We start from the raw sequence: 12933 nt of genomic DNA on the forward strand, positions 1-12933 counted from the left end.
TCAATAAGATAAAGCTCTTTTGCCTAGGCCGATAGCTTTCCGGCAGATGAAGCTGACTTCACGTTTATTGACGCACTGATATCGGCTCCCACTCGTTGCTTCGAAGGCTGTTTGCAGCGTGAAATTATGGACACATGCTTCATCTACAAGAAATATTGAGCGTAAAAAAATGTTGGGTCCTTTTTTGAAACAGTCGAAATCTTATTGACTAGCAGCTACTTGCAGTCGCTCTTGGTTAGCGTTGAACAAATGCGTTGCCTATCTTGCACAAATTTTTCCCATTCTAAACTCTTCGCGTAAAATGCACCGTAATATTTCTTCTGATATTCCAAAGGCCTCATCTGCTTCATACACTTCAAATCATCGGTCGGTCAGTATCATAATATGCTCACACACTAGCTAGTGTGTGAGCATATTAGCATATTAGCATCTTCAAGACAGATAGGACCACGTTTGAATTTCTTAACTGCTGTAAATGAAAGAGCAGAACCGCCGCACCCTCTCACCGAGACTGACGAATTTTCCTAGGCCATAAAACACCCAAAACAATTTAATGACTGCTAAGTATGGCGGTTTCCACTTTTGAAACACAGGCAGTACGACTAAGATACAGAAAGCCACATAAACAACACTATTCCATAGATCACAGTTTACTTGGAGGAAGAAGGATAACTTCTCGAAGCCCCGTCGAGACAGTCAGCAGAGACGGAACATATGGTCGGGCTGAGTATTAAAAGGGAAGCATGAGCATTTTCCTTAAGCGATTCAGGGAAACTACGGAAAACCCACGTCTGAATGGCCAGGTTGTGAACCTCGGTTCTCCCGAATGCGATTCTTGTGTTCAGTCAGTCCGCGACCGCTCTTTGGAACATTAATAGAGAGGGATTGGAAGTTGCATACCTTATTGCGCAAGATGTACTCACGCAGTAAACACCAAGGTCCGTTGTTATCAAAGACCTCTTTGTGCCAGATGGACAATCTTTCGCCTTGCTCTCGTGCAACTCAAGTACCGGTACATGAGGAACGCAAAGGCAGAAAGTCAAAGCACTTGTATTAGACCGAGACGTGAGGGGCGCCTCATTTTCACTGAGTCCATGACCTTACGAATGTTTGCCTACTATTCTTGCTGGAAGCTGTGTTTCTACTACTTCCCTTTAGAGAGGCGGAAAAACGTGGTAATTTTAGGATAACTAAGCAAAGAAAACCATCGTAAATCAAAAGTTATTAGTATTTTAAGACGTGTCTTCCTCTTCAGTCAACTTCACACAGATGATAGTTTTGTTTTTTCTTCAGAATTACATTCCGTTTCCAAACTTACATTGCTCGGAATCCAAAAGCTTAGAACTAAATGAAAAGGTCAAATTACGCATCTGCATTAAGAATAATGTTTCTATTCTTCTTATTTTAGAATTATGTAAAGTATCCGCGACAGAACTTGTATCACGATTTTAGAATAGTCTGAATAACCTGAGACAGTTTAAGTGCGTAGACAAGACTATGCATAATCGTACGCACGATGAATGTCAAAAAAAACTGGACACTTTAAAGTAAATCACATTAAATACAACAGTATTTATAGATGGACAAGTGATTGAAACTGAATCAGGTGACGATCTTCAACAGTGATTTTGATTACGAAATTTGAATATTACTTCAATAAGATTAAATAAGCAAGGGTAACATAACAACCATCAATGGAACAGGTTATAAATTCTTACAAGTACAAATCTATGAGGTACATTCAAGAGCATCTTTTTAAACAGCAGACTAGAAACAGTTCTAAAATTACACTAAGTAAAGGAAGTATTAACATTAATTTATGGATGTGAATGTTGAGGACTAACGAAACAACAGGTCAGAAGAATGCGAAGGGCAAAATAAGATCGCTTGTTGGAGAGGCAAGATATACGTTATTCGAAAGGTAAGAAAACGAAGATATCAGTTGAAAGCTGAAAGTATTTAACCTGATCGACAGGATGTTAAGATAAAGAACAAATGGAAGAAACAAGTGGCAAGAATGCGAGGCTTAAGAATATTAAACACTCTTCTTAACGACAAACAAAAAAAGGAGGATACGAGGTATTATCAAATACTGTATTATGTCTGCCATGCAATTATTTATTGCGATCTAAGTTTATTTTATTAGCTTAAGTAATTATTGTGGTTATTTACAGTTCTTAGTATTATAACCGGTTTAAATCTTTGACTACCTTCATCAAACTCTATAATCCTCGTCGTTGCCATGATCGCACTAAGAGAAAGGCATCTCTGGATACAATTAACGCCAGCTACACATCTGGAAATATCAACGAACAGATGTGATGACACCTTCTATGATCGAAATCCGTCATACATCTAAACGTCGTATGGAATCAGTTCTCTTAGATACATTATTACCGGAAAGATAAATAAGTAAGATAGGATCAGTGATGAAAAAACAGTTAGACTAATACTAGAGTGTGAATGATACGCAGATGATTTAGTTTTTGATAATTTTGATTGTGGATACTCTGTTGTTTCCACAAAGCAAATCTTCATGCATAGATAATAGTCATAAAACGGTCCATAAACGGTTTCTTAGTGATAATCCTCGAGACACAGTACGGACAACATATGTCAGTGGGAAATTTATATTTGTATTGTCTTCGGCAGGTGAGTGAAGGATTCGCTTTGCACTCGCAGTTTAGCTATGTGTTTACAAACGTGACATAATACTTTGACTCTGGTTTAAACGTGACTATTGAATTAAAAAAAAAAAAAAAAAGACTCAAGTCTCTGTGACCAGCCACTTTAATTTCTTAATCCCACTTAGCGGTTTGTAGCATTGTAGTTTTTTATGAAGTGGATTCAGCTATGTACTGGAGGAAGACGAAATGCAACGTAACTATGAAAGGTGAACAGTCCAATAAGAGATGTTTCTTTCGTTAACGGACGGTAGACCTTCCTACTGTAGTTGACGAGGGATCAGTAACGCATTCAGTTCTCATACTGAGGCCAGCTGAGTGCGTAGAAACCTAACATTTCTTTCAGAGCGTACGTTTTAGGTTACGCTGTGTTGAACATGTGCTGCCAATAAAACTTTAAATTTAGTTCTACAATTCGTTTCGGAGTGTTATATATGTAGAACATCTGTACCTAACACAACTGACGCCAAGTTATTCGCGTTCAGCGAATTTATTACGATCTAATTTCGAAATGCTGTCAATCGTCATTTACGTAAATATTTTACATTCAGTGCCACGTGAACTGAGCGACTGTTAACAGTGAAAACTGACGCTCTAATGTGTCTACGAGAGAAAAACGCTGCCGGTTGACTACACAGTAAAAACATAAAAAAACTAATAGTAATAGGATGTACTTTGTATTTCAACAAGCTCCATGAAGTGAAAAAAGTGAAGTGACTCATGAGCATATTTAACTCTGCTTATCAGGTTTCCTTCTTGTTATCTACAGATATCATCCGAAGATGAAGATCAGGGTACTTGACGAAACGTTGCTCAGAGACTGCTCGTTACTGCCTTGGGGAAAACGTTAGACGTTCGGTTCACGATGACGAGCAGGTAGCTGAAACGCTAAATGAACTATGTCCTGTTACTGAGCTGACAACCCAGTATCATGTCATCATCGACTTTTGACGGGATAAACTACAACTTCAGAAAAACAAGTGACTGGTTGCAGATATTTGTGCCTTTCAATCGATGACAGGGCAACACACCGCCGACACGATTTAAGCGGAGGGAAACACACGCGGCGGCAGTAGGGCGGCCCCTGACATGACCCTCGACGCACCGCAGCGCGCTCGTGAGGGAGGCAAAACAAAACAACATATGCTGGCGAGGGGTGGCGGCAGGCGGCAGGCGGCGGTCCCCTCCCACGCGAGCGGCACCGGCAGCGGGCAGCGGGCAGCGGGCAGCGAGCCGTCTCCTACCTTGCGCGAGCCTCCGTGCCACCGGCTTGGACCGCATGCCCGGCCGCGTCGCCTCAGCAGGGCGCCTCTCAGCAGCGCGGCCTGCCGTCGCCGGGCCGCATCCCGCGCCGCCTCGGAGGTCGCCGGCCACTTCACTTGACAGCACGCGGCGGGAAGCGAGCGGTGCCTGGAGGGGCGGGCAGGAGGGGGTGGCTGGCAGAGTGCGGCGAGGGCAGAGCAGCGGAGGACGGCTCCACGCCGAGTGTCGGCCGGAGGCGGCGGCGGCGGAGGCGGCGGAGGCGGCGGCGGCGACTCGGCCAGATTTTTGGCGGAGGCGCGCTCGCCGCCGGCGGAGCCCTCGGCCGCCCCCACTGCGCAGCGGGCGCGCGCACCGCGGCCACGCCCCCGCCACCCCCCGCCGCGCCCGCGGCTCCGTATCCCCTCTCCTCCTCCTCCTCCTCCTCCTCCTTCTGCCGCCCCTGAGGCTCTCCGTCTCTCCTTCGTCGCCGAGTCCGGCTCGCGAAGGGGGAAAGGGGGAGCAGCTATAGTCGGGCAGCGACGGCGGGACGGCGAAGGGGTTGCGCGGCTCTTCGCGCCGCCGGAGTTGAATCGATGTTACGACATTCCATTACCCGTAAAATATGGTCGCTTTCCTCTTCTTCTTGCTCGTCGGGGCCATCAGCCGGCGGCCGTCGTCTGCAGCAGCGGCCGACCTCTCTGCTCCCTTCTCTCCGGGAGTAGCAGCTCCTCGTTCTGCGCTGTGCGGAAAAGGAGAGCGCGTTGAGCGCGAGCGAGCGACGATGAAAACGGACGTGTGGGCCCACCGGCTAAGCCTCTTCTTCGCCCTCATATTCCCCACACTCCCATATATTTAGTATATCAAGTTTCAGTGACATATCGACAACTATATCCAAGAAGCATTGTTTCCTTGCTTATATCTGCTAAGGTAAAAATGAAATCACGAAGCCGGCCGGGGTGGCCGAGCGGTTCTAGGCGCTTCAGTCGGGAACCGCGCGACCGCTACGGTCGCAGGTTCGAATCCTGCCTCGGGCATGGATGTGTGTGATGTCCTTAGGTTAGAGTGGTTTAAGTAGTTCTAAGTTCTAGGAGACTGATGACCTCAGATGTTAAATCCCATAGTGCTCAGAGCCATTTGAGCCATTTGAAATCACGAATTAATGAAAGAAACTCACGGCTCATTCTTCTTTTACAGACATCTGCATCTACGATGGGCGTTTAATAAGTAATGCAACACATTTCTTTTCTGAAACCAGTTTGGTTTTATTCAGACTTCCAATACATCATATTATTCGCCGAAGCTAACAAGCCATATTTTTCAACATAATGGATGTTCAGTGTGACCGCCTTACGCCTCCGCACTGGTAAGGCCTGCGTGCTCGCATGGTAAAACTCTACTGATCGACGTTAGAGCCAACGTCTTGCTGCACCAATAACCTCCCTATCATCCACGTACTGCTTCGCACGGTGTACGCCCTTCATGGGCCATAAAACAGATGGAAGTTAGAAGGTGTGAGGTCCGGGCTGTGGGATCGAAGCTGCCCTACCAGCAGAGACGTCCAGTTGTGCAGCAAGATGTTTGATTGTGATCCGTCGATCACCTCGAGTGAGAGTGTCCGCACGTTCCAACATTGCAGGAATCACGGCTTTGTGCCGCCGGCCGGCACACGGGGGATTGAACCTTATTGTGACGATGACTAATGCCTCGCTCAACGATTCACCGCGTTTTTGTTCACTTACAGGTCTCTGTAGACATTCTGCAAACGCCTATGAATATCTGCGATGCTCTGTTTTTCCGCATAAACAAACCCAGTGACAGCTCTCTGCTTTGAACGTACCTCCCTTACAGGCGCCATTTTGAAGGCTACGTATAGTTCTGCCACCAATCTGAACGTCATGAATCACTGGGGGCTGAAGCGGGAATATTTCGCGATGTCCTACAACAAATTCCACATTTTTTCAACCAAAATCAGCTCAGAAAAAAATATGTTACACTATTTATTAAATGCCCCTCTGCAAACCACTGTGAATCCAAGACAGAGCGTACATCCCATTGTACCAGTTACTATGGTTTCTTCCCGTTCCATCCACATATGGAGGGCGGGATGAATTGGTCGTGCGAAACTCAGCTTGCCCCTTTCTCACATGATATTCTGCACACCATGGATGGAGGGCAACAGTCACGTTCCATGTTCTTTCCGGAAAACATTTGGCGAGATGCTCCAAACAAATTGCTGACAAAGTTTGGAGCAAATGGTTTGGCTTCCTAGATATGTGAGTGGCTGGAAGACTTTCTAAGTAAGACAGCCCTGTGCGTGGTCCTCGACGGCGAGTGTTCATCAGAGACAAGGGTATCGCAACCAAGGGCGCAAGGGAAGTGTGACGGAACCGCTTTTATTCTCATCACAGCCTGGCTCTCCTAAAAGTCCTCACCGCATTTTCCCTGGTAGATATTTGAAATTTTGTTTTTGCAACGTACAGCTGGTGTCAGCCCAAACAAATGCTGCTCATCAAGTTTTTCATGTGGCTCCCAGGGTCGATGGCAATCATCGGTTTGCTTCCCTTTACAAACACAGTTATTTTCAAATCGGAGCTTTCCGAGCCCACTCGACAGAGAGGTCCGAAATTAGTCTAGTCCGACATTCGTTTTACCGATATATGCGGTAAAACACGAGGAGTAACCAGAACTCCAACAGTGATTGCCCCGCTCGGGCCCGCGCTGACTGCTACCACCATGCAGAAGTGGGCTTCTCCGTCAGTGCTGAAGTAACGGTTATTCTTGGTGTTTTTCTGTTCCTGTTATTACGTACCCATAGAGCAAATATTCCACGAGCCTAATCTATCAGCGCTCTGGTGAATGGACATGTAAAATTCCGATTTAAAAATCCTCTTCTTTGCAATGGGGAACAAACTAACGCTTTCTTTGATGCTGGGCGTCGTATGAAAGATTTGATGAGCTGTACTTGTTTTGGCTGATACCAGCTGCACGTTGCAAAAACGAAATTGAAAATATCTGCCGAAATACCAGAGAAAATTCGCCTGATGATCCATAGGAGACTCACCCGGCATACATAAATGACCTGAAGGACGGAGTGAACAGCAATTTTGTGGTGTGGAAGGGGGGTGGAGGTGGGTGAAGACTTCGTCGTTGAGTGACTGTGGGAATATACACGATGATTTAGACAAAATTTCTAGTTAGTGTGATGAATGGCTGCTTTCTGTAAATGAGGAAAAATATAAGTTAATGTGGATGAATAGCAAAAACAATCATACGACATTCGAATACAGAATTAGTAGGGTGCAGCCTGACACAGTCACTTCGGTTAGGTATCTAGGGGTAATGTCACAAAGCAATATGAAATGGAATGTGCACTGCAGCTTGACAGTAGGGAAGGATGCTGGCCTTCGTCTTACTTAGAAAATTTTAGGAAAGTGAAGCTCTTCTATAAGGAGACGGCCTATAGAACGTTAGTGCGACTCATGCATGAGTGCTGTTCGATTGTTTGGGATCCACAACAGGTCGGAAGAAAGGGAGATATCGAAGAAATTCAGAGGCGAGCTACTAGATTTGTTACCATAAGTTCGATTGGAATGCACTAAAATGCTTCGTGAATTCTAAAGGGAATCCTGGAGGGAAGTCGACGCTCTTTCCCCCAGCCACTATCGTGCAAATTTAGAGAACCGGCGTTTGAGGCCGAGTGCAGAACGATTCTACTGCCACCACGTACATTTCGCCTAAGGACTATGAAGATAAAATGCGAGAAATTAGATATATGGAGGCCTTTGGAGTCGTTCCTCCATCGCTCTATTTGCGAGTGGAACAGGAGAGGAAAAGATTAGCAGTGGTACAATGTACCCTACGGTGGTTTGTAGAGTATGTACGTACATGTCGATTGTTGAAATGCTTCTGCGCGTGCTGTAATGAATTTAATCTCGTCCTCACTATCCCTACGGGAGCGATACAAAGGTTTAGTATATTCCTACGCATATCATTTAAAGCCGTTTCTGGAAATGTCCTAAGCGGGCTTTCTTGGGATAGTTTACGTGTATCTTCAAGAGTCTGCCAGTTTACTTTCTTCATTATCTCTGTAACACTGTCCTATCTGTGACAATTCGTGCTGCCCTTCCCTGTATGCATTCAGTATCTGTGTTAGTCCTATTTCGTATTTGTCCCACTTGAGAAATGTTCTAGGATGCGCCGCACGAGTGATCTGTAAGCAATCTACTTTGTAGACTGATTGCATTTCTACCAATAAACCGAAGTCTGGCACCTGCTCTACCCACAACTGAGCCTATGTTATGCACCACTTCGCCTACTGAACATTATCACTCTGCGTTCTCCTCATCTTGTATCTATTTGACAAAGGTCAACTAGTTGCACATCATGAGTTGCACTTCGAAATATTTGCCAGACCGATATTCCAGCATATAACCCAATATTATCAGTGGCACACGCATTCTGAATAAACAAATGTGTGTATGGAAGATTACATCCGTATTGAGCACTACTACATCAGTCTACGTGTTTGTAAAGTAAAAAATCTTTTAATCTGTATTCTTTCCATACACATCTTATTTTTCTCCTGGTAGCCTCGAAAATCTCCAAGTTATTTCGGCATACAGATATAACAGAAAGATACCGACCGCGTCGAAATTACAGGGGACAATTACAGGGGAAATTACAGGAATTATCTCCGTCCGTTTGAGTTATCTGCAATCAGTTCTGTTCAATAACGGCGGAGATTTCGGGAAAGCGGTGCTTTTATTTAATTTAAATGAAAGGAAATATGCACCCAAAGAAAAGAGGGGTGTATAAGAGGGTATTCACTGTAGCATACAAAACAAGTTTCAAGGAGTGAACACTACTATTTTTATTCTCTTGTTGCAAAAAATTAAGTAGAAGTAGAGGAATTGTTCAAAATGTCTGCCTCTAGTACTGCAGCATGTCTAACATCTGCGCACCATTGACTGATGCACTCGCTTAAAGATGCTGGGAATTGTGCGAACAGCTTCACACGCTGCATATATCCTTGCAACTAAGTCCTCAGCGACTCCACTGCCGTTTCATAAACCACCTTCTTCAGATGACCCACACAAGAAAATGTCCAGCTGGTTGATGTCAGGCGACCTAGGTGGCCAAATATTGGGCTACCTCTACCAGTCCAGTCATCAAACATCTGTCCGATCAAGGCTCCGGATGCAACACTGAAACGTGTGGATTCCCCATCATACAGGAAAGATATACATCGACGGATTGCAAGTAGCTTCTACTCCAGAAATTTCGGCACCACTTCTCGAATGAATGTGGCATAGCTGTCGCTTGTGAGTCGAGGAACAGGCATACAGCGGCCAATCAAGTAATTGTGTACCATGCCAGCCCATAAATTTATCCTAAACTTTTCTTGATGACCTTGTTCGTGGGTGGCGTGGGGGTTTTCATCCGCACAAATACGACAATTGTCAGCGGCGTACACACCCTCATGGTTAAAGGACGCCACGCCGGTGAACCAAACATACGTACCGTAATATGGCTGCGTGGCTTGACGCTGAAAAACCACTCCACACGTTTAGAAACATCATGAGCCGTCAGCGCCTGAGCCTTCTGAAAAAGGAATTGATGCCTTCCCTCCTCATACCACCATCGAAAGCGCTATGTTGTTTTCGCAACGTCTGTGCCACTACGCGAGCGCTTGGGAATGGGTCTGCATCGAATCTAATTCTTCCTCTTCGTATCGTACCTTGCATATGCTTCGCTTGTTACCTCCTCCGTTTTGAAGTCCTACGAAACCAACAGTTTCATCCAGACGCTGATGAATAGCCGCAAACGTACAATGGTGTCGCTGGCGTCGATTTGGATGTCTTCACTCGCAGACGCGTAAAGCTGCTTAACCATTTCTTCTCGACTCATCATAAACGAAATGCATTCCGCGCTCTTTTGGACCCATAATGCGGCACAACACCACGAGACAAACTACGAATGACGGCTGAGTTTATGCAGAGTATGTGTGTTTGTTCCCTCTGCCGCCACTGCTGTTAGCGGTATCTACAGTGTTGTTGTGACAGTTGCGGACGCGTTTGGCGCCATTTAGCGTCCTGAAAGCTGACAGGTACACTACGAGATGTTTCGCCTGCAGTCCTTAAGCGTAGAGCGTCACTATTGCTGCCAAAAGGATGGCCTAGTGGACGGCGTTGGCGTCTATATCTTCGACGTTATGTAGCGTAGTTGGATGACGTTTTTGGACACATGTTCCTTTGCTCAATTTGTTCCTCGAAACACCTCTGCAACCACTCGAAGTTTGCCGGTATCGTTCTGTAATACCCTACTGTTGTTGTTGTGGCCTTTAGTCCAAGACCGGATTGAAGGAGCTCTCCATGCTACACTATCCAGCGCTAGCCTCTGCCGGCTGGTATGGCCGAGCGGTTCTAGGCGCTTCAGTCTGGAACCGCGCGACCGCAACGGTCGCAGGTTCGAATCCTGCCTCGGACATAGATGTGGGTGTTGTCTTTAGGATAGCTAGGTTTAAGTAGTTCCAAGTTCTAGGGGACTGATGACCTCAGATGTTAAGTCCCGTAGTGCTCAGAGCCATTTGAACCATTTAGAGCTAGCTTCTTTATCTCCGGATAACCTGCATTTTTCTGAATCTGCTTACTGTATTCATCTCCAGTTCTAGCTTTCTTCCCTCCAGTAATAAATTGGTCACCACTTGATGTCTCAGTTACGCCAGAAATTTCTTGTCTCGCCAGTTCTGATGAGTATTTCCTCATTACTTACTTGATCAACCAGTCTAATTTTCAGCATTCTTCTGGAGCATCAGATTTCGAAAGAGTCTCTTTTCATCGAAACTCTTTATCGTCCTTATTGCGCTTTACATGGTTACACTCCAGAAAATATTGGATGCTAACAAATTTCTCTTCTTCAGAAATGCTTTTCTTGCCGTTTCCAGTCCACTTTTTATATCCTCTCTACTTCGGCATCATCAGCTATTTTGCTGTCCAAACAGCAAAACTCATCTACTGCTTTAAATGTCTCGTTTCTTAGTCTGAGTCCCTTAACATCACGTGATTTAATTCGACTACTTTTCATTATTCTTATTTTTCTTTTGTTGATGTTCACCTTATATCCTCCTTTCAAGGCACTGTCCATTCCGTTCAACTGCTCTTCCAAGTACTTTGCTGTCTCTGACAGAATTACAATGTTATCGACAAACGTCAGAGTTTTTACTTATTTTCCCTGAACTTTAATTCCTATTCCAAATTTTTCTTTTATTTTCTTTACTGCTTGATCAGTGTACATAATGAATAACACTGGGGTAGGCCACAAACCTGTGCCAGTCCTCTTTCAACCAATACCTTCCTTTCATGCCCCTCGACTCTTATAACCACCGTCTGGTATCTGTACAAGCTGTAAACAGCGTTTCGCTTCCTGTATTTTACCCCTGCTACCTTCAAATTTTCAAAGAGAGTATTCCAGTCAACACTGTTAAAAGCTTTCTCTAAGTCTACAAATGCTATAAATGTGAGTTGCCTTTCCTTAACCATCTTCTAAGATAAGTCGTAGGATCAGAATTGCCTCCCATGTTTATACATTTCTCCAGAATCCAAACTAATCTTCCCTAAGGGAGAAGTTTTTCCATTCTTCTATAGAGAATTCGTGTTAGAATTTTGCAGTTATGACTTATTAAACTGATAGTTCGGTAATTTTCACTCCAGTCAGCAACTGCCTTCTTTGGAATTGGAATTACTATATTCTTCTTTAAGTCATAGATCATTTCAACCGGCTCATACATCGTGCAAACCAGAAGGAAGACTTTTGTCATGGCTGGCTCTCCCAAGGCTATTAGCAGTTCTGACGGAATATCGTCCACTCCAGGGGTCCTGTTTCGACTTCTTCAGAGACTTGTCAAATTCTTTTCGCAGTATCATATCGCCCCTCTCATCTTCATCAGCATCCATTATCTTTCTACAGTATTACTGTCATGTTGATCTCCCCTATATAGGCCCTCTATACACTCCTCCCACATTTAAGTTTTTCCTTCTCTGCTTAGGACTGGTTTACCATCTGAGTTCCTGATATTCTTACAGCTGCATTCTTTCATTTTCCTGTAGGCTGATCCACCTTTCCCCCAGTGAAACATGCTTCTGAGTACATGTCATCTAACCATTCGTCTTCATGAATTATGCACTTCCTGTCAGTCTCATCTTTTACACATTTGTATTCCCTTTCGCGTGCTCCATTTGCTGCGTTTTAAATCTTCCCCTTTCATCAATTAAATTCAGTACTTCTAGTGTTATCCAAGGATTTCTACTAAGCCACCTTCTATTTGTACGTACTTCATCCTCTGCTGCCTCCACTGTTTCATCTCTTAAAGATTCCTATTCGTCTTCCACTGTATTCCTTTGCACTGTGCTGGTCAGCCATTGCCTAATGTTCCCTCTGAATCTCTCAACAACCTCTGGTTCTTTCAACTTGTCCAGGTCCCATTTCCTTAATTTCCTACCTTTTTCCAGTTTATTCAGTTTTAATCTCCAGTTCATAACCAATAAACTGTAGTCAGCCCCTGGAAATGTCTTACAACTTAAAACCTGGTTCTTAAATCTCTGTCTAACCATTATATAATTAATATGAAACCTTGCAGTGTCTCCAGGTCTCTTCCACGTACAGAACCTTCTTTTATGGTTCTTAAACCAAGTGTTAGCGATGATTAAATTATGCTCTGTGCAAAATTCTACCAGGCGGCTTCCCCTTTCATTCATTCCCCTCCAGTCCACATTTACCTACTATCCTTGTTTGTCGTCCTTTTCCTGCTATCGAACTGCAGTCTGTCCATAACAATTAAATTTTCTCCCCTATAACTAACTGTATAATTTCTTTTATCTCATCATACATTTCTTGAGTCTCTTCATCACCTGCGGAGCTAGTAGGCATATAAACTTTTACTACTGTGGGGGGGGTGTGGGCTTCGTGTCTATCTTGGCTACAATAATGTGCTCAATATGCTGTTATAATA

The 12933-nt window shown here is 44.5% G+C and overlaps 1 protein-coding gene across 1 annotated transcript; it reads right to left on the reverse strand.

Annotated features, from left to right (window-relative positions):
• Positions 1-4757, reverse strand: LOC126235141 (serine/arginine repetitive matrix protein 3-like). Its single transcript, XM_049943874.1, has 3 exons — positions 4574-4757; positions 3929-4495; positions 1-143 (listed from the first exon to the last, which is right to left on the reverse strand). The coding sequence occupies exons 1-3, from the start codon at positions 4755-4757 to the stop codon at positions 1-3; spliced, it is 894 nt and encodes a 297-aa protein (XP_049799831.1).
• Positions 4758-12933: the final 8176 nt, after the last annotated feature.

This window comes from Schistocerca nitens, chromosome 2, assembly GCF_023898315.1.
Source record: "Schistocerca nitens isolate TAMUIC-IGC-003100 chromosome 2, iqSchNite1.1, whole genome shotgun sequence".
Classification (NCBI taxonomy): Eukaryota; Metazoa; Arthropoda; class Insecta; order Orthoptera; family Acrididae; genus Schistocerca; species Schistocerca nitens.